Raw genomic sequence first — 26755 nt, 5'->3', positions numbered from 1 at the left:
TAATATATCCATGATAAAAAACATGGAATCTGTTCTACGTCCTGTTGATTCTCATACTAGGATCTTCTTTATTTCCCTAAAATAAGATATTGTCAGAATAAATAGGGCAACATACTTTAATATGTAATAAGTTATCATACAGCCATTAAGTTTGCATGCAGCACATGCAAAAGGGATGTTTTGTTAATATGTTGTTGTGTTGTGTCCATCCTTTTCAATTCAGTAAATAAATACAAATTCTGAATAATTTGTGCTGAACAGAATATGCTTTTTGAACAGAGATGCCCAGACTTTTACATACAGCAAAATAAGTGAAGCATACAAGAACTTGCACTAAGAGGAATGTGTAGAAAAAACATAAAGAATATTTTGTCTTTTTTTAGCAGACAGTGCTTACAGTTCAGTCACTGTTCAGACGTCTGCCTTGAAGAGGAGATGCAAACATAAAACATAATGAATTTACTGTAAACAATGGGTTCTGCTGAAGTACGTTTAAATCATATTGTCCATAATCGTCCATAACTGAAAAAAAGGCAGAAGCATGAGCATTAGCATTTTATCCATTGGTTGCATTCATTATGCCATACTCTCTATTAACTGTCCTCAAACTTTGTAACTAAAGGGGAAGCTTACTGTTCTTCAGTCTTCTGAGAGGCCAGACTTAAAAAAAAATAAATAAATAAATAAATAAAAAAACATATTAAGTTACTTATTAAGTAAACAGTCAGTGTCAGGTTCCATCAAACGTTCATCAAATTATCTGGATCTGGTTGGACACTAAAGCTGTTTCATCCTGAAAAAAAGTCTGCTCACAGATGTAGCTCAATTTGAGTGCATGTTTCTTTTTTTAGGGTCAGTCAAATTACTGTACTTTATTGCATCTTTGAGGTTGTCAAAATGTTATAAATCTATTATAAATTGGATCAATGCAGTCTGCTTTTTGCCTGAAATTTGTATCGTAAAATGTCCAAAACCTCCATACACTTTTCAGTTGGGAATACAAGTGCAAGTAAAGGCTCCTCAGCTGCCCTTTTTAGTGTATGTTTAAGGAGGAGTCCCAGTTTTACTTCAAACGCCTTTACATATGAATGCATGTCGCAGATGAGTCTTCCCTTGCCTTGGAGCTGAACATTAAGACTGTTAAGTAGGTCAGTTACATCTGTTAAAGAAAGCAAGGTGCCACAGAAATCTGTGGTCACACTCGTTAACTCGTCAGCCCAATTCAGACCTTAATGCACCACTATTTGGTCAACATTTCTGTAGATGTCCTCTCCTATTCCCTTGATGTTTAGTTGTCCAGAAAGCTCCTCTGTTACTTCGAACTTATTATTAGTTCCGTGGATGAAAATCATCAGTTGCACCATCTGCCTATTGCCCAGAGGTCCCAGGCAAAATGATGGACTACCAAAAGTCCTTAAATAGCCAGCATCCTTACCAGATATTTTTTTTTATTTGTTGGGGTACCCCTGCTTACCTTGTCTTGTCTGCCATTGAGCACAATTTACATCCAAGGACCTTTGGAAAGATTTATTGGCCAGCATCCACACCCTGTCCACAATGCAATGCAATCAGACAATCCAGAGATAACAAGAGCGTGTTGCTCAGGGACAGGAAAATGTAAAAAAAAAAAAGAGCTCAAAATAAACAGGTGATATACGAGTCCATCAGAGTTATCAAGTACAAGACAAGAATGTGGTTAAGGACTCAGGGTTGAGTTCGATTTCTTTGCCAAACCATTGCTGTTGGTCAGCTTCTTCCGAGCCTGCTTCAGGGATTTATTGAAGCTTTCCTTTATGCTATCAGTTTGAGGGTGACATGGTGTTGTATGAATCCATTTACTGCCTTACATGGTAAATTCTGCGTGAATCTGCTTAGAAGCAAAGTTTGGTACCTCAATCTGTCAGTATTACTCTTCAGGTAAGTTGCATTAGGGCATTGACAAATTGACAATCTGCCATGTTTTTACATATCTAAGCAGGAAACCTTCTGGATACTTCCTAGTATACATATTCATAGTCACATACTACCTGATGTAGCAGTTGCCATTTTTAGTTTAAGTTAATGGACCTACAACATCCATGGTTATGAGGGGTATGGGACGGACAGAAAGTGCTCTTCCTGTTGCTCACTAGTGACATTGGACTGTTGGCCAAGTGGCAAGGTCCTTACGAAGTGCAAAGAAGTATAAGGGACACCACTAATGAACTGCACGATACTGACAGGAGAAAGAAACTCCAGAGCTTTCACATCAATTTGCTAAGGCCATGGAATGAACCTTAGACGACAAGCTCAAAGTGGCTATGGATCAGATCAGTGCAAGATGACGAGGAAGCAAAAGAACATTATTTCACTACAGGTGTTGAAAATGCAGTTCTTACTGCATGTAACCTCACCAGGACCTTTCTCTGAGGAACCTGGACAGAGGTCACAAGGTACAGCATATGACTCACCAAATACAAGCCGTTATGGTAGACAACCTGCAGAGTTCCAGCACGATTCCTTCCAGCCCTAAAGAAGGAGGTGAAGGAAATGCTAAAGATGGGCATCATTGAACCATCAAACAGTACGTTTTGCAGCCCTGTCATCTTGGTCCCATAAAAGGACTGAGGTCTTTGCTGCTGTGTTAACTTTTTTCAAGTTAATTGCTGTTTCAGCCTTTGACCCATGCCACAAGTACCACTTAGCCAGTCACCCAAAATACTTGCAGCTTCAGGACTGTATCATTTTCAGACAAAGCCTTTTGGCCTTAATGCTGCAACTTTTTAATGGCTCATGAATGCAGGTATGTGAGGTACAGAGGCGTTTGCAGCTGCTTATGTTGACAATGACACCATTTCCAGTGCCAAGAGGGAGGAGCATCTATGACAGCTGAACGCCATCCTAATCTGACTGGAAACCTGGTTAAATGTCATTTGGCTTGCACCGAGGTTTCGTACCTTTGATTCATCCTGGGTGGAGGTCAGATTAGACCACAGGTGGACAAAGTCAATGCTATGAGGGCCACACCTCAACCCATGATCAGGTTTTGCTGGCTGCTAGCATAGGTTCATCCTGGACTTTTAAATTAAAGCAACAGCAGTGACAGACCTAACAATAAATGGGCATGCTACAAAGAGACAAGTGTATGGCAGAGTGTGAAACTGCATCCAAGAAAACCATGCAAGAAACCAGTGGCCGCCAGTCCAGACTCAAAAGCCCTTTCAAAGCCCTTCTGTCTGCAAACTGATGTATCAGGCCAGGGATGTGAGTTAGGGTTCAATACCCCCATGAGGTCAGCTGCAGGGGGTGACGGTAAGATGTCCTCACAAAACCATTGCCCCCCACCGTGAGATGTACTGCACTGGGGGTAAAACATCCATGAAATGGAAGCACCAGGTGATGATCCTGCAGTTGACCATAAGTGCACCAGAGGAGGTGCACCAGGCAGAAATGCCAGGCCGAGACTCGCCATCTGTATGTTGTAATAACAGGGTATTCGCTGTAGTTCACAGAGGAAATTAGCTGAAAGGGAGCTCTGTAACTCAGATTAGGAGAGAGAGTCTGTAGCCGTATGTTTACCACACCCTGCCGAAGAATTCACCATCAAAAGGTAGAATTTCATTGTTACAGTCGCAGAGGAACCCAAAGGGCCTCTGATGAACAGGATTAAAGAAGTTGCAATCCACCTCCAAAAATGAAATCTCACAGATATCGTAAAAAAATCATATCAAGCTCTAGGTGGGCAAAAAAACTTCGAAAGTGAGGAGGGTGAGTAATGTGTGCACCCCCTTTTACTACCAGGGATGTGGTGTTACACGTGATCTTGTTGGTAATCAGGTCTTAATATATGGTATGCATGGGATTGTTGGGATTGTTTTCCACCACCTCAAGCACTCTGGTGGTCAATAGGCATGAAATATAACTGCAAAAATATCACCAGGCTCTGTACAAAATCATGCAAAAGTTTACAGGTCACATATTACCCATGGTTTAATGAGGTGACATTGACACCCCAGATTTTTACTTTTTTAACTCTTTTAAATGACCTCATATTTCACAGGCATGTTCTGATAAAGATGAACAATAGTATATTTGAATAGAAAAAAAAGATCAAAAGGGTAAATTCTACAGTTTTTGCAAGCGTTCATCTACTGGCTCGTATCTCAGTGGGAGGATTCAAACTAGGTGTATAAAAGGCATGTGCAAAAGGCATGTTTTACCTGTTCAGCCTTACTGAACACCACAGGTGTGTCAATCTGAAGCTCTGTGATTATTTATGATGGATATTATAGAATATCAGCAAAACATCACGGTTCAATACTGCTTTCCTGACATCAACTCTTCTTGCAAAAAGGAGGTCAGATCAGGCCCTGGGAATGCATTGCTATTCATTTTCCTTTCATGTATATCTGTGTGTACTGTATTGTTGAACTTGTTGGTGATTATCTCCATCTCTCACTTCAAGCAGCTCCACACTCCAACCAACCTGCTCATCCTCTCTCTGGCTGCAGCAGATCTTCTCGTGGGAACGTTTGTTATACCTGTGAATATAGTGCAGCTGAGAGATTCCTGTTGGTATCTTGGAAAAATGGCATGCTATGCAATTCCAGTAATCTCTTACTTTTCAATGGCAGCATCCCTCTACAGCATGGTTTTGATTGCAGTTGATCGGTACATTGCTGTAAGTGACCCTCTGCATTATTCTGCTAGAGTCTCATTTTATAAAACTGTTTTACTGATAATCCCAGCTTGGTCATTCTGTTTCTTTTACACTGTCACTTTCCTGTATTTTAATGACCACTTTCTTCCATCACAGATATCCAACAGATGTTATGGAGAGTGTATATTGGTCATAAAAAAATCTATGATAATTGTTGACCTCATTCTTTTTTTTCTAGCTCCTTGCTCTGCTATACTGGTCTTGTATTCCGTCATATTTTTTGTGGCAAGGCGCCAAGCCAGAGCTGTCACAATTGTAAGAAAAGGCAACGTTTCAAGGAAACGTGGGGCTAAAGTTGCAAACTCTTCTGAGAACAAAGCAGCAAAAACATTAGGGGTTGTGATTTTTGTGTACCTTGCTTGCTATATACCGTTTTATATAAGTTCTCTCTCAGTGGAAAATGTTACAACTTCATCAATAGTTTGGACTGTGTTTGGCTGGCTGGTATATATGAACTCATCATTGAATCCAGTGATATATGCTATATTTTATCCTTGGTTCAGAACTTCAGTAAAGTTTGTTTTAACTTGTAGAATATTTGAATTCTCATCTTCAATGCTTAATTTGTTTTCAGGGCATGTTTAATTGTCAAATGTGTTCATTTAGCTAAGCTTAAATCCCTTTACATTGTACTGTTTAAAAACAGGAATTATATATATATATATATATATATATATATATATATATATATATATATATATATATATATATATATATATATATATATATATATATATATATACCATTGATGCTGAATTTGTCCTGGTTATTATGAACAGTTATCTTAAAATATCTACTTGTGCTGTGCTGTGCTTTAAATGTTACTGAATACTGGAAATCTTTGTCTGTTATTTATTTTTAGAAATGAAAATAAATAAACAGAAATGAAGGAACAAATAATCTCTATTACCTGTTTTTTTTATTCTATTGTTCTGTAAAGGTTATTGAGTGCATCAGTTCTGGAGAATTATATATTACAAATAATAATGCCCAATCTGAGGTGGTTCTGATCATTGAAATGCCCGCATTTATTATATGTTTTATGAGATAACAGTATATAACTTATAAGAGTGGTCATTGTACAGTTTGCATAGCAGTATAATAGATTTACGGTCATTTAAAAATAACTCTATATGTATATGTTAAGGTCTAAATAGCTGTCAACTCAAGTGAGTACACACACGTGTTATAATAAATCATAAAAAAATTACACAAAAAAAAACGACATAAAAAATGAGCATCTGATTGGGATTCTCTTTATTTTGAAGTCTTTAATTGTCAATCACACTGGTTTAACAAGTCATAGTAGCACAAACTCTGCATGAACAAACATGTCCCTTAATAGATCCATATTACACAGTAAACAATAACACAGCTATCTGTATTACAGCTATTGTGAATTATTACTTTATTATATGTTGCCACTAATCGCAAGGCATATGTTGTTGCCTTCAAAAAATTCATTCATGCATGAAGAGACCTGTGCCAGCAAAGTGGCATGCTTACATCTCCACACCACAACGACTTGAGTTGTCTCCCCATACTGACTTCAGAGTGAATAGCTGTGTCAGCTTCCTGGTCTGAGAAAAAGGGAGGTTGGAAACAAAACTGACACTCAAGAGGGGTCATTTCTTGAGAAGAGTGCTAGAGAGAGTTCTTAGCGTATTTGGCCCACAACATGTAATATACCCAAGTGGCAGGGCAGGTGGACCCCAGGCACCGGGAAGAAAGCTTTCCAGGGCCGACTGGTAAACTGGGGAGCCCTATCTGCTACTAGGTCTATGGGGATTGTGGTACTGCACCACTTGGTGCAGAATGAGTTAAGTAGTCTGCAACCACCAAAATGATTGAATTGGTGCTGGGTTTGAGTAGTCCACAACTAAAAAAAAAGGGTCAGCTGTGACAGATGTGCCCTGGGCTCCTTGTTATGAGCGCATACATTGCAGGAAACCACAAACTGCTAACACTCTCTCTCAACTCTCTCTTGGCATCTGAAACCACCAGAACCTTCTGTTCAGGAACTCCCTCTATCTCCCACCGCAGGGGTGCATGTATGCGTTTCGTGGGAAAGAATGGGAGAAAACGGCAGTACACAGGGTTTCTCCCACTGCCTGGAAAGGGCAATAGGCTTAACGTTCTTGGAATCTGGACAGTAAGACTGGGTGAAGTCTAAGAGACTGAGAAACAGGGCTCAATGTGTTGATCTAGGATTCCTCCGCCTGGAACTTGATGTAAGAGAGGTTTTGTGATCCATCCAAGAACAGGTGCTTGGAACCCTCTAACCAGTGTCTCCATTCTTCAAGAATCATCTTAAGAGCCAAGAATGTTCGGTCTCTCCATCGTGTTTTTTTCAGTGTGAGTCAAACCCCATTTTGAGAGCCCTCCATCTCCACCAAAAATGGGAGGTCAGGATCCAGAAAGCATGAAACAGGAGCACTGGTTAACCGATGCTTGAGCTCCTTGAAGGCTTTTTGGGCCTCTCTGGTCCACTGGAATGGGCCTGGCTGCTTGCGGGTCAGCACAGGTGGTAAGAATTGGTGAAGCCCAAAAATCATTGGACTAAGCAAGGGTGAGGCAGGGCCACTCAGCCACTGTTTTCAGTTTGATTGAATCCATAGCCAAACTGCCCTTGGAATCCACAAACCCCAAGAAACGGACTATAGGGATGTGGAATTCAATTTCACAAAGAAATCCTTAAAGAGCAATTGTAGCACCCAATGGACATTAACAATGTGCTCTATAAGGCAGAGGGTCTCGTGTAGGACCTCATGGATGAGCCTTTGAAAGATAGCTGGTGCATTCATAAGTCCGAAAGGCATTACCAAGTACTCATAGTGGCCTGTAGGGGTGACAAAAGCTGTCTTCCATTCCTCCCCTGGGCGGATCCGTTGCTCTAGAAGGATTTGTTGGTCTAAAAAAACAAGGAGAACCTCTGTAAACTGTGCCTAGTATAAAGTGTGCCCAGTGAGGTAGAGAAGCTACAGAGAGCCACTTGGCAACTCTGAGGAGCTTGCTATAGAAACCGCCGTTATCTCACTTTCGGACAGAAATACTCAAACCTCCACACAGAGGAGCTGAAAGCAAGCCTTTATAAGCTAGTGATACCAGCTGTTGTCAATCACACTGATTACCACATGGCCAACAGCACGACCTCCCTCTAGTGGTGGGAAGACTGCAGCACAGGTGACCCCTTACACTTAGAGCCAAGCAAATTGAATATTTTCTGTGACACCCCCCCCCCCCCTTGAGATGTGCACATTATATTAGTGAAATACTGTTTATTTACAAATTAATTAAATTGATAATCGCTATAAATTCTTGTACAATATATAGTCCATTTAAAATATATATTGTGACAGGCCTGCATATAGCAAATTTCATATCCAGTGCAGATTTGTGATTTTCATAGCATATGAAATGAAAGACCAAATAAGGACCTAGATCTGTTTTGCTAAGCCAGGGAAAGGCAGCATTGCAGCCAACTTTCAGCTGCATGTTAAATAGCTGTATTTTTATATGTGGCCCAGATCTGATTAGATATGAAATTTGATGTAGCCAAAAGTGGATACTGATTGTATATCAGTACCCACATAATGCACATAATTACCGCCCAAAAACAGTTCTCTTTCCAGTTGAGAGCCTTGCAGGAGCTACATCTCTTTCAGCTTTAAAAGAAGTGGCCATTATCTGAACAATGCTATTGTTAGTTATTGTAGTAGTATTAACTTGCATTGCAATTGGAAAAAAATGATTTTTCTCAACTATTTGAACATGAATATTTTTTTGAATGCTTCAGAAAATTCTTATTGTATTATTATACAATGTTTGGCTAATTTAAAATGGGACAATCAGACCTTCCTTAAGGCATTTACTTTCCTGGGAGTTTGGGGATGTTAGTGACTTGTTTATACCATAATAGTATCAGACCATTCTTAGATCTGATTTGCAATGTGTCCTAAATACCCTTTATCCCAGTATCCACTTCTGGGAGGGCTGATGTGCAGTGAAGTTGTTATTTAGGTTAAACAGACACAATGCATAAACAAACACACTGATCCATGCCATTATCAAATGATTAAATTATGGGTTAAAAATTACGCTGTATATTGATTAGCTGTTTCTCCCACATTTTTGGTTCTCTTCTGTGTTTGTGCATTTTTCCTCAGATTATCCAGGGCTGAAATTGATATAACATAAAAGGAAGACACATGGAAATTAAATTACCACATCCATATACCAAAAGCTTTGGATTGGATTCTAAAAAAAATAAGGTGAAGTTCAAGGAATTGTGCTGTGCAGTCAACCTTCCCCACAGTGAGCCATGCACTCTCATAATTAAAAAAAAACATCTCACAGCATTCAAAATATACTCTTTATACTTCAGTTCAAGTATGTGAAATCATACTTGTTTTACTGTACATTCAACAAAGACTTACACAATCTCTAAACAAGAATTTTAAACCAGGCAATCTTTATTTAAAATTGTATTGAGCATAATCTAATATGGCTGGAGAAAAGATTTCATTTCAAGTTCAATATCTCAGCCATTCATAATGGTCACCTGAGGTTAAATAGTGATGCTCCATGATTTATACAGTGTTGTTAAAACCAGTTAAGTTACACTTTTCAATAATAACTCATTTGAAATGCAACATTATAAATAAGTTAAATGTTAAGTCAATTTATACGTTTCAAAATCACCTATAGTGTTGTTCATTATTCTCATTTCCTTATTGTTTCAGATTATATCCAGGTTTTAAACATGTGAACAATACAAACACATTTTAATAATTTCATGCATTTATCAGAAAAAAAGGTCATATCAGAAAATGACATGAGAAAACCTTAACCTGACATTAAAAATGATCAGGAAACAAATTAAATCTCGAAGACGAATGTCTGAATATTCTACAAGTTACAATAAACTTACAAGAGGTTCTGAACCATGAGTAGAAAATAGCATATATTAATGGGTTCACAGAGGAGTTTATTTCTAGTAGCCAACCAAATACAGTCCAAACAATTGACACTGATGTAAAATTATCAACTGAAAAAGAACCTAAATAAAATGGTATCCAGAAAGCAATAAAAACAAAAATCACTGTGCCTATTTTTTTGCTGCTTTTGTTTCAGAAGAACTTGAACTTTGTGGTCCATGATTGTTTCCGGCACCATTTTTTACAGCTCTGACAGCTTTAGCTTGACGTCTTGCCACTTTAAAAATGATTAAATATGTAACAATTATGACAGAACAAGGAGTTAGGAATGAAACCACTAGGTCAACAATCAACCAGGAATACTTCATTACCATTACACACTCCCCATAACAGTTACTGGACAGCTGAGAGGGAAGAAGATGATCGTTAAAATAACAAATAATAATAATGTAAAAAACAGCAAAAGACCAACCTAGAATTATGATCAGAGATGTTTTGCACACTGTGACTCTAGTAGAATAAAGCAGAGGATCACAGACAGCAATGTACCGATCAACTGCAATAAAAGTCAGACTACAAAGAGATGCTGTTACTGAGAGACAATTGATCAAATCAAGAATACAACATGACAATTTCCCAAGATACCAGCAGGAATCTATTAACTGCATTATATCCACAGGCATGACAAACATTCCCATGAGAAGATCTGCCACAGCCAGAGAGAGGATGAGCAGGTTGGTTGGAGTGTGGAGCTGCTTGAAGTGAGAGATGGAGATAATCACCAACAAGTTCAAAATCACAGTACACACAGATATACATGAGAGAAAAATGAACAAAAGTATATTCCCAGTGCCTGTCCGGACCTCCTTTCTGCAAGAGGAGTTGTGGTCAGGAAAACAGTAAAGAACTTCAATATCATGCTTAAAATCTGTATTATTGACCTCAATTAGCTGCATATCTGCCCAATGGGACAGTTGCAGCCTGATGTTCAGAAATGCTGAACTGGCTGACTAACTTTTTTGCATGTCTTTTTATACCAAAGTATTAACCCTCCCACTGCTGTGTGAGTGGCTGATATCAGTAAATCATTTAATATACAAATGGTTAACACACTCCTACTATTACATCATGAATTAGAAGAATGTAGATCCAATTAAAGAGCCAAAGTAAATATCACTCTGTGTTTAAAATCAGCTTAAATAAGAAATATGCATCTAATAGTTCCATAGTACACAATAAACAAGAACACATCTTGCGGTATATTACAGCATTACTCGGGAATTAGTGTCTCTGTATTTAGAAAGCCACTAAAGTGGCACATGATCGGTAACTAGAGTGAATTGAAGAAAGAAACAGAGATACTTCACCCCACTTTATGGCCAAGTCTTCTCATTCCAGGGCAGCATACTGACTCGGAGTCGATTGCGTCAGGACCTGTCGGACTTTGGTACCAGGACGATGTGGCTGGACCAGGGACTGGATGAGGGTTTAATGACTCAATGACGAGCCGCAGCATTTTCTCCACTTCCTCTTCGACTGCTTTTCTTCGAACTTCATGTGGGAGTTCACATCGCTGATTTTTTCTATGATTGTGAATGGGCCCTGCCAGCTGGCTAGGAATTCCTTTACGACATTAAGGAGACCTTGGGGTTTCCAGCCATATAGAAGCTTGAAAAGGGTTAACCACATGGCTGCGTGGGGTATTTCCTGTACTGCAAACAGAGCATGTGGGAGGAGTCTTGGGGGTCTTCCTTGATGAGTCATCAAGGATTCAAGGAGATTTTAATTGTCATTTGCATCACATGTGGTACATGACATCCACTTTACACCCAAGATCTGTTAAAATAGAAAATATAGATAAAATAAGATAAAAAAAACTAAATAAAAGAACACAATAAAAATATAATAGAACAAAATAAATACAGATAAATACACATGCTATTTATGATAATTTATGAAAGCATGATAATGTGATTTAAGAGCAAGTACAAGATGAAGTGTTTCAGTGTGATTTGAGGTGACACTGTTTGTAAGCAGTATTTGTCCTTGTGGAGTGTCAGTGCAGAGTGTTGTTTAGGTGGAGCTTAAAAGTCTTACAGCTTCTGGAATGAAGCTGTTTCTGGGTCTGGTTGTTTTGCACTTGATGCTCTGCTACCTCCGGCCTGAGGGGAGCGAGACAAAAAGTGCATGTGCTGCACTTCCTGCACCTGTTGGTGTAGATGTCCGTGGTGCTGGGGAGGCTGACTCCAACAATCCTCTGTGCAGCTTTCACGACCCACTGCAGAGCTTTCCTGTCTGCAGCGGAGCAGCTTCCATGCCACACTTTGATGCTGGAGCACACAACGCAAGGTGAGGACTGCGCTCCAGAGACCAGCTTGTCTCAGTCTCCTGAGGAAGTAGAGCCTCTGATGTGCCTTCCTGACCAGAGTGGAAGTGTTGTTGCTCCAGGTGAGGTTGCTGGTCAGGTGCACACCCAAGTACCTGTAGCTGTCAACCACTTCCACCGAAGATCCTCCAATGTGCAGGAGGAGTTGGGCATGCTGGCCCCTTCTGAAGTCCACAATCATCTCCTTTGTCTTCTTTGCATTGATGCAGAGGTTGTTCTCTCTGCACCAGGTGTTCCACCTCCTGCCTGTAGCTGGACTTATCTTTGTTTGTGATGCATCCAGCCACTGCTGTGTCGTCCGCAAATTTCACAATATGACAGTCTGGATGGATAGGTGAGCAGTGTGAACAGGAGGGGGCTCAATACACAGCCCTGAGGGGATCCAGTGCTGAGGATTATGGTAGGGGAGGAGATGTTGTGAATCCTCACAGACTGCGGCCTGTTGGTCAGGAAGTCTAGGACCCAGTTGCACAGGGAAGAGCTCAGTCCAAGTGAGGGGAGTTTTGTTATCATTATCTGGGGAATCATGGTGTTGAAAGCAGATGTGAAGTCCACAAAGAGCGTATGGACATAAGAATCCTTCTGCTCCAGGTGGATGAGAGCAGTGTGAACCACAGAGTAAATGGAATCCTCTATGTATCAATTCTTCCTGTATGCGTACTGGTGTGGATCCATAGTGACATTGATGGTGGCTTTGATGTGGGTCTGAACCAGGTGAGTGTGGGAGTCTGGTGCTGGGGGGATGTCAGAATTCTAAAAGGGGTGAGAACTTGTTGAGACCCTCAGGCAGGGATGGGTCTTTGGAGCTTTGAGCAACGTTGGATTTGTAGTCTATGATGTACTTGATGCCCCTCCACGTGCTCTGTGGATCCTGGGAGGAAAAGTGTCCCTGGATTTTCTGAGCATATACAGCTTCTTCCCTCTTAACTCCACCAGTCATCTCTCTTCTAGCTCTCCTGAGTTCACCTGAGTCACCAGACCTGAAGGTAGCATCCCTGGCTTTCAGCAGAGAATGCACCTCTGCATTCAGGCAGGGCTTCTGGTTCGGGTAGCAAGTCACAGTCTTGGTGGTAGTGACATCCTCCACGCACTTGCTGATGTACACGAGAACAGCAGACGTGTACTCCTCCAGGTCCAGCTCCCCCTCACACTCAGCAGCCTCCCTAAAGACCTGCCAGTCTGTGCAGCCGAAGGAGTCCTGCAGCCATCACTGGGCCACACAGTGATGGTCTTCTGTGTTGGTTTGGAGCATTGCAGTGGGGGGAGGTATGCAGAGACCAGCATTATAGAGATGTGGTCAGATAGCCTGAGGTGGGGGTGGCGGAAGGCTCTGTATGTGTCCCTCACGTTGGCGTAAACACGGTCCAGCGTGTTATTACCTCTCGTTGGGATGTTCACGTGTTGGTAAACCTCGGCAGTGTGTTCTTAATTTCTACGTGGTTAAAATCCCCCGCTACCATGTAGAACGTGTCCGGATGCTTGTTCTGAAGTGAGCTGATGGTGAGGGCGACACCTCACCATCAGCTGTTTTGTCTCCTCGAAGCAGTGGCTGTTTACCAACATGCAGTTTGTGCACCAACCTTTGTTTATGTAGAGGCACAAGCCGCCCCCCCCCTGGGCTTTCCCGGATAGCTAGCTGTGGTCCGCTCGGAAGAGCTGCCCGCCAGCGATCTGGAAAACTGAGTCCGGCATGGTGTGGTTCAGCCAGGTTTCTGTAAGACAAATCACAGCGCAGTTCCTCATCTCCTCTCCTGTTCGCTAGGAGCATGAGAAGCCGCTGCCCTACTGCGCCGCCATCTTGGATAGTCGCATAGTTGACCATGACCAGGATGTATTCATGCCCTGGCCAGACATCGGCAACAGCCCCACAATGTCCATCACCAAGCGTTGGTATGGTGTGTCGATGATGGGCAGCGGGATGAGGGTGGTTTCCATTGGCTCGTGGTTTCTTATCATGAAGAAGGGGGGGAGGGGGGAGTTGAGGGACCCCGCGGCTCGCCGTCCACCTCGCAAGTGTCTTCCTACACCCACCTCAGCCTCTTGTCCTCTTGCTGTTCCTGGCTGAAACAGCTCTCCTTCAGCACCTGCTGGTGTAAAGAGAAAACAAGATTAGCGTGTGCCTGTCTCTCAACTTCAGAGCTCGGGGAGCTTCTGGAGCATCCGCTGGTGGCCAAAGCCGGCTGAGGCTGGCAGTGGTTTAGGGGCAGGGCTCTGCTCGTCCTTGAACTCGGGATAGTCTCTTCTGATCAGGAGGGGAACCGGAAGGTCTGGCACAAGTAAAATACTGTGATACCTCTCTTTGTTTCGGTTGCCCAAGTAGACTTCTGCACTTTAGAGGGGTGCTTGAAGGAGTACTTGAAGACTGAAGGTGTTCTAACCCTGGGGGAGGGAGACAAGGTAAGCAAAGTTAGAAGGGAAATGAGTATCCCTTTTGTTCGCTAGAAACAGATAGAATAATTTTTTTAATGAGAATTAACAGAGAGAGGGGGTGAGACAGACAACTTCATGGTGGAAGAGACCAGTAAGGTGGAGAGATTAGAGCAACACAGGTTGCTAAATCTTATAAACTAGTGGCACCGGCTGCTGTCAATCGTATCGATTACCATGTGCCATAGAGCATGGCCTCCCTCTAGTGGTGGGAATGCCCAGAGATGCCGCTGGGACCCTTCAGGACCATAACCTTCCCAATCTACCAGATATTGGGCTCTTCCTTTCACCATATGGGAATCCAGTATCCTATTTACAGTATGGCTCCAGTGGAACATACATAGTGCTTAAGACAAGCAATGTGGAAAGTGGGATTCATCCAAAGGGATGGGGCCAGTTGCAATCTGTATTTGGTACCTTCTTCAGGCGACAGGCTTTTGGTGTGGTGTAACGGGACTAGAAATCAGGGCATAAACATGAACTCTTACAATGGGATCTTTTGGTAAGACATGTGATATGTGCGTTGTGCCTCTGCAACCAAGAATACCACAGTATGACAGGTAAATCTGGAGCTTGGGTCAAAAAGAATGATATATGTACGGTATGTTGAGCCATTTTCTTAATTATGGGTTTGGTTTATTGGTTGATGGCCCCTGATTTCAGTAGAAATCAACAATAGCTGACACCGGTAGAGAAGTGGTAAGAGATTCCAAGGGTAAGCCTAGTTGGTGAGCTGTGGAGGTATCCATAAAAATGCCTGCTGCACCAGAGTCAACAAAGGCAGTCAGGTGTCCCTCCTTAGGTTGTGTTCCCAATATCTAAGTGACTAGGAGAAACAGTCTACTTGAATGCGGACTGAGGTCCTCCACCAAAGGTAGGCTTGGTTTTTTAATGGCCTAATGGGGCATTTTTCCATTTTGTGGTCATCCCAATGCATACATCTGCCCTGACATCTGTCAGCCTCTTGACGGGGGTGAGGTGGGTGTGACCGAGTTGCATGGGTTCGCTCCTATCAGCCCAAGACTAAGGCCAAGAATAATAAGGATTCAGAGGTTGAGGAATGCAAGACCCCTTCTTGCTGGCCTGACAACGTTTCCGGGGATTGTTAAGCCTAAAAGCCAGGTCCTACAGGTCCTCCAAGGAATCTAGAGGATTACAAATTAACATCAGATCCTTTAGCTTTTCACTCTTAGCAGACAGGGTATCTTAAGTATTTTTATATTCCACAACAGACCGAGTAACCTGGTGTGCGTTTTTTATGAGTTTTAACAGAGAGGGGGAGAGGAAGACAACATTGTGGTGGAAGAGAGCAGCGAGGTGGAGGGATTAGAGCGACACAGGTTGCTCTAAAAGAAGCAAAGAGAACCTTTGTAAACTGTGATCAGTAGAAATTGTGCCCTTAGAGGTAGAGAAGCTACAGAGAAGCCACTTGGCCTCACTGAGGAGATCGCTAAAGAAACCGACATGATTTCGCTTTCAGGCAGAAGTACTCAAGACTTTGTGCCAAGGAGCCAGACGAAAGCCCTTATAAGGTAATGACACCAGCTGTTGTCAAGTGTGCTGTCATTGGTGAAAAGACTGCAGCGTGAGCAGCCCCTTACACTTAGAGCAAAGCTTTCTCCAAACTTTATGGTTTGAAAAATTTCTGTGAACACCACCCCAAGCTGTGCACATTATTTTAGTGGAGTACTTTAAATTTACAAAAACATTTTTATATAAAAACAGCTCTGATTAGACAGCAAATTTTATGTAGCCAAAGCCAACACTGACTTGTAGTCAACATATTGCAAAGATTTATTGACCAAATGCAGTTTTCTTTCCAGTTTACAGCCTTGAAAGGGCTACTTCTCTTTCAGCTTTAAAATGCAACAACCAGTAGTGGCCATCATTTGAATATCTATAATTTTTAGAAAACTCTCATTTTAATATTATGACAACTTTTGGCTCACTTACAAATTGTCTGGGAAAGTCAAGCCTTCTTAAAGGCATTTGCTTTTTCTGGGTGGTTGGGATGGCAGCAAATGGGTTTAAACGGGTTTTTTTCGGGCTGTCAGTCCCGGTCCCAAGTGCAGTAGTCCCAGGTGGAGTTGGTATTCCGCCCATGTTTTAAAATGCACAATGACGCAGGTAAGCGGCTGAATGCGCATTTTGTGGGTGGAGGATGATGTCTATTAGGCGCTGGAAGGTGGCAGGGGCCCCATGCAGTCTGAACGGAGGGATGCCATAGACCGTATGGGGTAGCAAATGCCATTTTTTTCCAGGCTTCTGGAGGAATGGGGACCTGCCAGTAGCCCTTCATGAGATCTGAGGTGGAGATAAAACTTTAGCATTTGGTTGAACCTCTCCACCAGCCCGTCTGTTTGTGGATCCCAGACTGATGTGGTAAGCTGTTTCAGATGGGGCATTTTGCAGAGGTCATAAGTTTACATAAGTTTGGATACGAAGGGGGTTCCTTGGTCCATGAGGATTTCTTTAGGTATGCCTACATGACTCATCAGCAGCACCATCTCGCACTACCTGTTGGTGTAAAGAGAAAGCAGGATAATAATGTGCCTGTCTCTCACCTTCAGAGCTGGGGGTGCTTCCAGAGCATCCTCTGGCGGCCAAAGCCGGCTGAGGCTAGCAATGGTTTAGGGGGGGGCTCTGCTGCGAGCATCCCCGGAGTTCGTCGTCGAACGTGGGATAGTCCCTTCTGATCAAGAGGGGAACTGGGAGGTATGGCACGAGTCCAATAGTGAGGGACCACCCCTTGTTTTGGTTCCCCAAGCCAACATTACGGCACATTACAGACATCACCGTGTACACAGGAGACTTACACCATCTCGGAGTCGGGTCACTAGGGCGTTTTCCTTCATTCCTGACCTTCTGGGGTTTGCAGTCGTGGGCGCGATAAAATGGTCAAGTCAAGCAGTTGGTGGGCACTACATTGTGGGTCCAGCCACGCAGCGGCAGGCCACCAGATCTGTAGTCAGCTCCCTCAGCCCCTTGGCGAGTTCCTGAGTTACCTCTTGTTGCCGTAGTCTGGTCTCTAGCAGATCCTTCAGTACTTGATCCATCAGATAAGGGCCGGTCCTGATCCAAAAAGACAGGATACATGTGTTAGCGCCGGAAAAAGAGGCAGGTTTTTAAAGGGCTACTTGCCCTGGCTGATTGGCTTAGCTCGGCTCAGCGAGGTGATCAGGGGTCGCCAGCCGTGCTTGATTTTCCGTCTTGCCTCCATCCATGTGAGTTTTCGGCCGCTGTTCAACGATGGGTCCTGAGAGGACTTCAGCATCACAGAGAGCGGCTCGACATGAAAGTGGCAGTGACGCTGAGCATGGCAGGGCCAGCCTCTCCTGACCACAGTGCGTAAAGGACAGATATTGAGGGTGTGTGTAACAAACTGCATAACAGAGACTGCTTTATATTGTGCAGCATAGATTCACAGCCATTAAATCTAAATAACTGTCAACACTAGTACACCTCACAGTGAACACCAAACTGAAACTGCTTTCACACTTGAATCTGGGGAAAAAGCGGCGGTCCTTCACTTGCGCTGTATTGGACAGAGAATTCAGATTGAAATATGGCATCTGTCAGTAAGATCTTTTTCCTTATCTGACTCAAACTAAACCAGAGTTTCCACATATTCAGTGTCCCTATCCTGATACACACTGAGAAACAACCATATTCCTGATTCACTCCTTCAAACATTAATGTCAGCACAGCAAGCCACTGCTCTATATTTTTGGATGGGTTGGATCTTCCAAAATATATGGCAAGACAACATTAGAGTGGCTAAGGAAGAAGTGGCCTAGCCAGTCTCTGGACTCTAATTCCATAGAAAATCTGTAAAGTAAGCTCAAAATTTGTGTAATGAGACTACTATCCTTAAGACAAGAAATGTGGAAAGTCGGATTCATCCAAAGGGATGGTGCCAGTTTCAATCTGTATGACACAGGGTGGACAATGTTGTAGGCATAGAATGGGGAACCAATATTTTGTCGATCACCTGGAGAAGAGGGTCTTTATTGTCAACCACACATATGCTGCCCAGGAAAAAGAAATGGCCCCAACATATGCCTCAGATCTATATTGTTCTTGTGTGATGCGGTCTGTGCCAGCAAAGTGGCATGTGCACGTGACTATGCCTTTTTGCAATACCTCACCATAATGACTGGAGAACTGTGGTACTGAGAGTCCCTCTTACTGGGCATCAGGCTTAATGTTCCTGAAACATGGACGGTAAAACTGAGAGAAGTCAAAGTGACTCAAAAACAGGGACCAACGGGCCTGTCTACGATTCAGCCACGTGGCACTCAGGATGTCTTTCATGTACTCCATTCTACATGAGAAGCCCCTTATACTACTTAGAGCAAAGCTTTCTCAAAACTTCAGGTTAGAAAATTTTATGTGAAGACCACCACAAGACGTGCACATAATATTAGTGGAGTATTTTAAATTTACAAAAATATTTTTACATAAAAACAGCTCTGATTAGATAGCAAATTTAATGTAGCCAAAAGCCAATACTGACTTGTAGCCAACATATTGCAAGTTTTCTTTCCAGTTCCAGTTTTCAGCAACAACTAGAAGTGGTCATTATTTGAATATCTATAATCTTTTTTATCTATATTTAACTATTTTACAAATGTATCATTTTAATATTATGATAACTTTTGACTTGGTATTAGCAGGGTCATTTCTCTGCATAAACAGACACACTGATCCATGCCATTATTAAATTATGGGTAAAAAAAGATGCTGTTTATTGATTAGCTGGTGAAGTGCTGTACTTTCTTCCAAATTTTTGGTTCTCTTCTGTGTACATGCATTTGTCCCTCAGATTATCCAGGGCTGAAATTGGTATTACATGAAATGAAGACACATGGACATTCAAATGCCACATCCATATACCAAAGGCTTTGATTGGATCCTGAGAACGCAGTTCTATTCCAAAAATGAGTATTAGTGAGTTTTAGTACATATGCTGAGCAAAAAAAAAATAAGATTAAGATAAAGGAATTGTGCTGTGCAGTCAACCTTTTCTTTTTGATGAAATGTTGAAAAAGCCATCCCCCAACATTTAAAATATACTCTTTATACTTCATTTCTAATATGTGAAATCATATCTGTTTTACTGTCCATTCAAAAATAGCCATACACAATGTACAAATAAGTGCTTTAAACAAGACAATCTTTATTTAAAATTGTATTCAGCATAATCTATTATGGATTAAGAAGAGGTTAATGTAAAGGCTGATGTCTCCTTCATTCATAGGGGGCACCTGAGGTTAAATAGTGATGCTGCATGATTTATACAGTGTTGTTAAAATCAGTTGAGTATTGCTATCACACTTTTATAACTCACTTAAAATGCAACATTTAAAATAAGTCAAATGTTAAGACCAATTTATACATTTATCATTGTTTTATATTCTCTTCAGGATTTAAATATTTGAATAATACAAACATATTTTTATAATGTCATGCATTTATCAGAAAAAAAGGTTATATCAGAAAATGACATAAGAAAACCTGCCCATCACTGTGGTTAACCTGACATTAAAAAGGATCAGGAAACAAATTAAATCTCGAAGATGAACTTTTAAAAATTCTACAAGTTACAATAAACTTACAAGAGGTTCTGAACCATGAGTAGAAAATGGCATATATTAATGGGTTCATAGAGGAGTTTATTTGTAGCAGCCAAACAAATACAGTCCAAATAATTGATGCTGATGTAACATTTTCAAGTGTCAAAGAAGCTAAATAAAATGGTATCCAACAAGCAATAAAAACAAAAATCACTGTGCCTAATTTTTTTGCAGCTTTGGTTTCAGAAGGACTTGAACTTTGTGGTCCATGATTGTTTGTGGCACCATTTCTTACAGCTTTTACAGCTTTAGCCTGACGTCTTGCCACTTTAAAAATGATAAAATACGTAACAAGTATGACAGAACAAGGGGTTATAAATGAGACTACAATGTCAACAATCAACCAGGAGTACTTCATTACCATTACACACTCCCCATAACAGCTAATTGACATCTGAGAGGGAAGAAGATGATCATTAAAGTAGGAAAACAGGATAGCATACAATGCACCTAAAGACCAACCTAGAATTATGAACAGAGATGTTTTACAAACTGTGACTCTAGTAGAATAAAGCAGAGGGTCACAGACAGCAATGTACCGATCAATTGCAATGAAAGTCAGACTACAGAGAGATCCGGACATTGAGATATAATTGATCAAATCAAGAATACAGCATGCCACCTTCCCAAGATACCAGCAGGAATCCATTAACTGCATTACGTCCACAGGCATAACAAACAATCCCACGAGAAGATCTGCCGCAGCCAGAGAGAGGATGAGCAGGTTGGTTGGAGTGTGGAGCTGCTTGAAGTGAGAGATGGAGATAATCACCAACAAGTTCAAAATCACAGTACACACAGATATACATGAGAGAAAAGTGAACAAAAATATATATCCAGTGCCTGTCCGGACCTCCTTTCTGCAAGAGAAGTTGTGGTTAGGAAAGCAGAACAGAACATCTATATCATGCTTAAAATCTGTATTATTAATCTCTATTAGCTGCATAACTGCCAAATGGGACAGTTGCAGCCTGATGTTCAGAAATGCTGAACTGGCTGACTAACATTTTTGAATGTCTTTTTATACCAAAGTATGAACCCTCCCACTGCTGTATGACTAGCTGATATCAGTAAATCATCTAATATACAAATGATTAACACACTCCCACTATTACATCATGTATTAGAATAATTACCACCCCAATGTATCACTGCCTAGTAGTTGAAGAGTAATAGTCAGTAATGCAGCAGGTATAAGTGGACCAAATTTGTCCTGTCTTAAAGCATATTACAACTGATCTGTGTTTCTAAAGAAATTTACAGCAACAAAACAAGAGACAGCTGTGGCCAAAGGACAAGGTCAGCATGGGGTTCAAACCTGCGACCTCCCGCTCATAGGGGCAGAGCTTTAGACCGCTGGACCATTCGCCGCCTCGTTAGAGGCCAATCTATTCCAACAGGAAGTGTCCCAGGAATTAGCTAAGGGCCTAAGGGAAGTCACCTATGCCTGTATACAGAAGAAAAACTTGCCACAGGAGATAACATAGAGATATCTTCTATACCAGGGGTCACTAATAGGCGGACCCAGACGTTGTCCAATGCAGACCCAAACCGATAAACTACAGAGAAGGATTTCATTTTGACAGTGTTCATTTAAAGCGGCGTAACTTTTCTTGTTCACACTACAGCAACGCGGCATCGCTTCCAATCACTTTCTCCACCTTTCTCTCGCTGCTTTGGGGCATGTCTCCTGAAGCAGACAAGCAGTTTATCTGCCACCAGCAAGAATGTGTAGAGTTGTAGCTCAGCGCTGTGTATGATCGAGGCGCTGTTCTTTTTTTAATCGCCCGGTGAACCCTGCTAAAACATCCAGTTCTGGACCAGCTGGTCCTCCGTCTCTGTTATCTTACAAAGGGGTCTCTTAAAGCACAAAAAAACCTGAAAAAGCCGTACTCAGCCTCTCCTCCGCTTTCTCACACTATATTTCAGCCTGTGGTGTTTGTGGTGCTGAAGCCCTGTCCGCATGGCGTTGTTTGTCTACCGCCCAGCGAAACTCGCTTCTCATTTGATCGCTTCGCCTCGTTTGAGCCGCTGCCGCTGCTCTTCATAAAATGGGAGTGGGAGGCAGTGGGATGCAGCGCGAAAAAAGCATTGCGTCACTGCAGTGTGTGCTTTGCGGGGCTGTAAATGCACAGACCAATCACGTGTGGTGTAAGATCACCAAATGCCAATCAGATCTGTGCAGACTGTTACCCCAGCTAGTGAATTGGGAAAACTAAAGACACGCCGAGCGCAAGAGAGAGACAGGGAAGGAATGTACACAAAATCGGGCCAGAGAGGCATTTTATTGCCTACTACTCGCTGCCTCCAGCAAGGTCAAGAATCTGAGTACTTAAAAGCAAAGATTTTTGCACAAACAGGTCTGAAGCCAGCTGCTGTCGCTGGCAATTTTTATCGATGGGCATTCTGGGCCCTCCAGTCCCCTTGGCCTAAAATGACAACTACTACTCTGGGTCACCAAGCAATGGCCACAGTCTTACCAATTGAAGAGGCATCGAACGTGTCACAATAGACCACCTCCTCAGAGCAGTTCCTGTAGATCTTCGAAAGGCCATAGAAATCAAGTGTCACACCCTGTCCCTGTTCCTTGTCTGTCCTGTTCTGTGTGTGTTTTTATTGCCCTCCTGTTTGTTTGTTTATTTACCTTTCCCACCACATGGTCTGTGTAACTCCCTGTCTCTTCCCCAGTCATGTGTTCCTCACATGATTCTTTTGTAGTTTTGGTGTACTGGTGTTCACCAGGTGCACTTTGTTACAGAAAAACTGACTAGTAATTTATGGGCTGGATCCAGGATAGCTAACCGCTGGACTCCCTTCTGCCACAGCATCTGTGCTAGGTGCGCTTGGGAGGTGCCCTCCACTACCCGTGGCTGGAGGAGGCCTCGTTGAGATGTGCCTTGAGGTTCTACAAGCCTGAGTAACCTCAAGCCTCATTACAGGGGAGGCAGGGCTAACTACGGCACATGGTATGAGGAATTTAGCTTAGAGGACTTATGGCACTTCATTATGCATGCACCCATCGAACTTGCCCCTCTCTTCCGGCTCCTGGGAGCCGTTTTTGCACTCAGAAGTTGCACATTTAGAGGGGGAGTCATTTAATGCCCTGGCCCTGTTTCATGTCTGTTTGTTTGTTTATTTATCTTTCACTGCATGTGGCCTGTGTACCTCTGTGTCTCTGTCCCAGTCCTGTGTTCCTCGTGATTAATTTGTAGCTCCACCCCTTGTTACCTTTCTCCAGGTATTCCCAGTTTTCTTTTCCCACCTTGTGGCACTCCCTTCTCCCACAGCATCTGTGCTAGGTGCGCTTGGGAGGTGCCCTCCACTACCCGTGGCTGGAAAAGTGGCCTCAGGGAAATGTGCTTTGAGGTCCTACAAGCCTGAGGACCCTCAAGCCTCATTACAGGGGAGGCAGGGCTAACTATGGCACATGGTATTAGGAATTCAGCTCAGAGGACTTATGGTGCTTCTTTATGCATGCACCCATCAAACCTGAGGAGGAGTAACTGTTTCTGGCATCAACCATAAACAGCATTGGGGCCAGCACTGAACCCTGTGGGACACCGTTCCTGAGCCTTCTCATGCTACTGCTTTGGCCATTGCTGGTGTGTAGTCGAAAGCTGCGGTTGCTTAGCATCTCCATGATGAAGCTCACCATGTGCTTGTCTGGGATGGTATCCAGAAGATTCATATGTAGCCCATGCAGCCAGACCGTGTCATAAGCAGCTGTGATGTCCAGTAAAACAGCACCAGCTTTCTCACCTGCCTGAAAGCTTTCCTCTATGTTGTGGCACAGGAGGGTCACCTGATCTGTTGTTGATCTGCCACTTCAGAAACCAGCTTGTTCTTCGGGCAGCAGCGGGTCAATCACTGGGGTGAGGCGTGCCAGGATGAGACGCTCAAGAAGCTTGTAAGGAACACACAGTCAGATAGGCCGATATCCCTTTGGGTCATCACTTGGCTTGTTCGGTTTCGGGAGGGCTATCACCTTTGCACAACGCCAGATCGTGGGCAGCTTTAGATACTGGAGGCATGCAGAGAGAAAGGAACAGAGCCAGTCAGTTGCTTTCTTGCCTTGGTGTTTTATGTACTCAGAATGGATGCCATCTACGCCTGGTGCCTTGCCAGTCTTCAGGCATTGGATTACCAGTTCAAGTTCTTGCAGTGTGAAGTTGTTAGATAGGTTGAAATCGCATCCTGGGGCCCTAAGCAGCTCATGGACTCTTACTGATGTCTGTTAAACTAAGTCCTTGTCTGCATTGGGGGAACAGCCATTACTCAACAGGAGTGACGCAATGGAGTTTGCAGTGATGAGGCACTGTGCGGGAGTTGTTGACCTACCAGTCAGCTTGTTTAGGATCTGCCACCCCCGTCGGCTGGAATGTGTAAAGTTGATTGACTCGACTGTCTCTGTCCAGCATTGCCTACGCTTCTCAGTTAGCACTTTGTCCCTGTCTTCGCTGGTCTGCGATTCTGTATGGGCACGAAGAAGTATTTCACAATCATTTTCCCAGCAGGGGACATACGCCTTGCGCACACTGCGGGGATGTTGTTCTTGGCGGCAGCCAGCAGCATCTTGCAGTACGAGTCACAGGCATTGTTTAAGTTGTTGGAACATGGGGGTAGTACACTAGCAGCTGCTTTGCTGACTTGTTTGGTGAAGCCTGCCCAATTTGCTTTCAAAAAGTTCCACCTCTTGACATCTTTACCTTGCGTAGCCTGGACCATAGATTGAATTGTGATGAGTGTTGGTCGGTGGTGTGACCGGGGAAATATATCCAGGGTGCGTCTTACAGGGAGTGGCTGGATGTTGTTCCATTTCACAAATGCCAGGTCAGGATTGGTGGTACTGTTCCATCGGGCAGAATAGAATGTGCATGGCTCCTTTGGGTCATATAGGAGTGTTGCATCCACAGTCGAGGCCCAGTTTACTAGGACGTCACCATCACTGTTGGATTTGCTGTAACCCCAGTCTGTGTGGTGGCTATTGAAGTCACCAGCGTATACAGCAGGGGCTGGGATGTCTGGCAGGGATGATGGGACCCGTCTGCTGGGTGGTGGTTTGTAGATGTTGATGATTGTGATGTCATGCACTTTCGTTGATAGCCATTCTATCGCTGCACCCTCTGGAGATTGGCAGCTGACCAGGCCATGCCTTTGCGGACGAATGTTGCTATGCCATGGTGTTTGCTAGCAATATGACCAGCCAAGGTGTACCCAGGAACCTTCAGGATGTTCTTGTTTTCCACATGGGTCTCCTACAAGGTGATTACTTTCACATGGTTTTTAATGGCTATTTGCTCAAGGATGTCAACCTTGGCAGTGGTGAGACCTTCGATGTTAAGCTGGAGTAGCGCTAGCACTGAGGCTCTGGTCTGTGGACATTTGTTTCGCTTGAAGGGCATGCAACCTTGCAACTACTCTTCAGCTACTTGAGGGGGAGGCCACGTGGAGGCTGTCTTAAAAAGTAATAGAAAGTAATAGAAAGTAGTATTTAGTAGTTTTCCTTGTCTACAGTGTCCATTTGATAGACCTTTTTCCTCTGTACATCATACTTAAACCCAAGTATGAATCCACCTACCGAGTTCTGAATGGCTACTTTGCCTTTTACGTCAAGGACTCATCTGATATTGAATGATTGCATCATTATTAACAAAGTTGGACAACTTAGAATAGGTGAGCATGGTGGTGGTATTTATAATATTTATCTATATCTAAAGTTATAGTAACTAATACTATTCAAACTGAACAATACTGCTTGATTCCTGCCTTAAAGGTCAACCAAACTGGTCCCATAAATGAAATGACAGTTTTTAGATTGTCAGTATTAGGACTTATTTAGGATAATGAAAAATGTCTTAATTAATGCAATTCTTGGGTTCTTTTTTTGACAGGACATAAGTAAATCGGTACCTGGTCCTCCACAGTCCTAAAATTTGGTGGGGTATCACTAATTCTACTACTATGTTACTGTCACTGTGTGATAGCACTAAAACTGTTTCCACAAGTCCAGCTCTGTTATGGACAGACATGGTGCAATTTGAGTTTCCATAGCTGTGCACTCCCAACCCATTGTCCATAGTTAAAACACTGAATGAACTTAAGAAAAAAAAAAAACTTACTTAAGTTTTTATAATATATTCTATCTAAAGCAAAAGACCTTGTAAAGATGCTGTCTGAAGTTGATTGAAGAGTGTGTCATTATCCACAGTGAATTGGGTACTGTATCAACATTGGTTGAAAAGCCATTACTTTAAAAGGAACATAAAAAAACTGATTAATGTTTGCAAATGCAAGACCTAATTTTTGGAGACATATCCTGTGGTCTGAAAAAACTAAAATTGAACTGTTTGGCCATCTTTACATTAGGAGGAAAAAGGGAAAAGCTTGTAAGCCTGAGAATACCATTCCAACTGCGGAATACGGGGGTGGCAGCATCATGTTTTTATTTTTTTTATTTTATTTTTTTTGGTGCAGGAGGGTATGGGGCACTTCACAAAATAGATGGCACCATGAGCAAAGAACATTATGTGGCAATACTGAAATAACATCTCAAGACATCATCCAGGAAGTTAATGGTTGGTTCCAAATTGACAGTGACCCCAATCATACTACCAAACTGGTTACAAAGTGGTTTTAAGGATCACAAAGTCAATGGTTTGGAGTGGCCACC

At 42.5% G+C, this 26755-nt stretch overlaps 3 protein-coding genes across 3 annotated transcripts; 1 reads left to right on the top strand and 2 right to left on the bottom strand.

Moving 5' to 3' along the window:
• The first annotated feature begins 4258 nt into the window (after window positions 1-4258).
• On the top strand, window positions 4259-5327 carry LOC111195101 (trace amine-associated receptor 13c-like). Its single transcript, XM_049469010.1, has one exon. It carries the CDS (start codon window positions 4259-4261, stop codon window positions 5282-5284), a length of 1026 nt encoding a protein of 341 aa, XP_049324967.1. The 3' UTR covers window positions 5285-5327.
• A 4410-nt stretch (window positions 5328-9737) lies between these two features.
• Window positions 9738-10634, bottom strand: LOC103034239 (trace amine-associated receptor 13c-like). The gene has a single exon (XM_007244803.4). It carries the CDS (start codon window positions 10590-10592, stop codon window positions 9807-9809), a length of 786 nt encoding a protein of 261 aa, XP_007244865.3. The 5' UTR covers window positions 10593-10634; the 3' UTR covers window positions 9738-9806.
• Window positions 10635-19632: 8998 nt separating this feature from the next.
• LOC111194977 (trace amine-associated receptor 13c-like) lies at window positions 19633-21074 on the bottom strand. The gene is made up of 2 exons (XM_049469088.1): window positions 20939-21074; window positions 19633-20827 (listed from the first exon to the last, which is right to left on the bottom strand). Exons 1-2 carry the CDS (start codon window positions 21029-21031, stop codon window positions 19994-19996), a joined length of 927 nt encoding a protein of 308 aa, XP_049325045.1. The 5' UTR covers window positions 21032-21074; the 3' UTR covers window positions 19633-19993.
• Between the last annotated feature and the right edge of the window lie 5681 nt (window positions 21075-26755).

Source organism: Astyanax mexicanus, chromosome 20 (genome assembly GCF_023375975.1).
Source record: "Astyanax mexicanus isolate ESR-SI-001 chromosome 20, AstMex3_surface, whole genome shotgun sequence".
Taxonomy (NCBI): Eukaryota; Metazoa; Chordata; class Actinopteri; order Characiformes; family Acestrorhamphidae; genus Astyanax; species Astyanax mexicanus.
This window is presented reverse-complemented; position numbering and strand designations above follow the sequence as displayed.

Bases quoted from the DNA above. Each gene is read 5' to 3' on its own strand.
- LOC103034239 (XM_007244803.4), bottom strand. From the start codon at position 10,592: ATGCAGCTAATTGAGGTCAATAATACAGATTTTAAGCATGATATTGAA.
- LOC111194977 (XM_049469088.1), bottom strand. From the start codon at position 21,031: ATGCAGCTAATAGAGATTAATAATACAGATTTTAAGCATGATATAGAT. The intron at 20,828-20,938 runs GTCCGGACAGGC...CACTTCAAGCAG, and splicing joins ACTTCTCTTGCAGAAAGGAG to CTCCACACTCCAACCAACCT.
- LOC111195101 (XM_049469010.1), top strand. From the start codon at position 4,259: ATGGATATTATAGAATATCAGCAAAACATCACGGTTCAATACTGCTTT.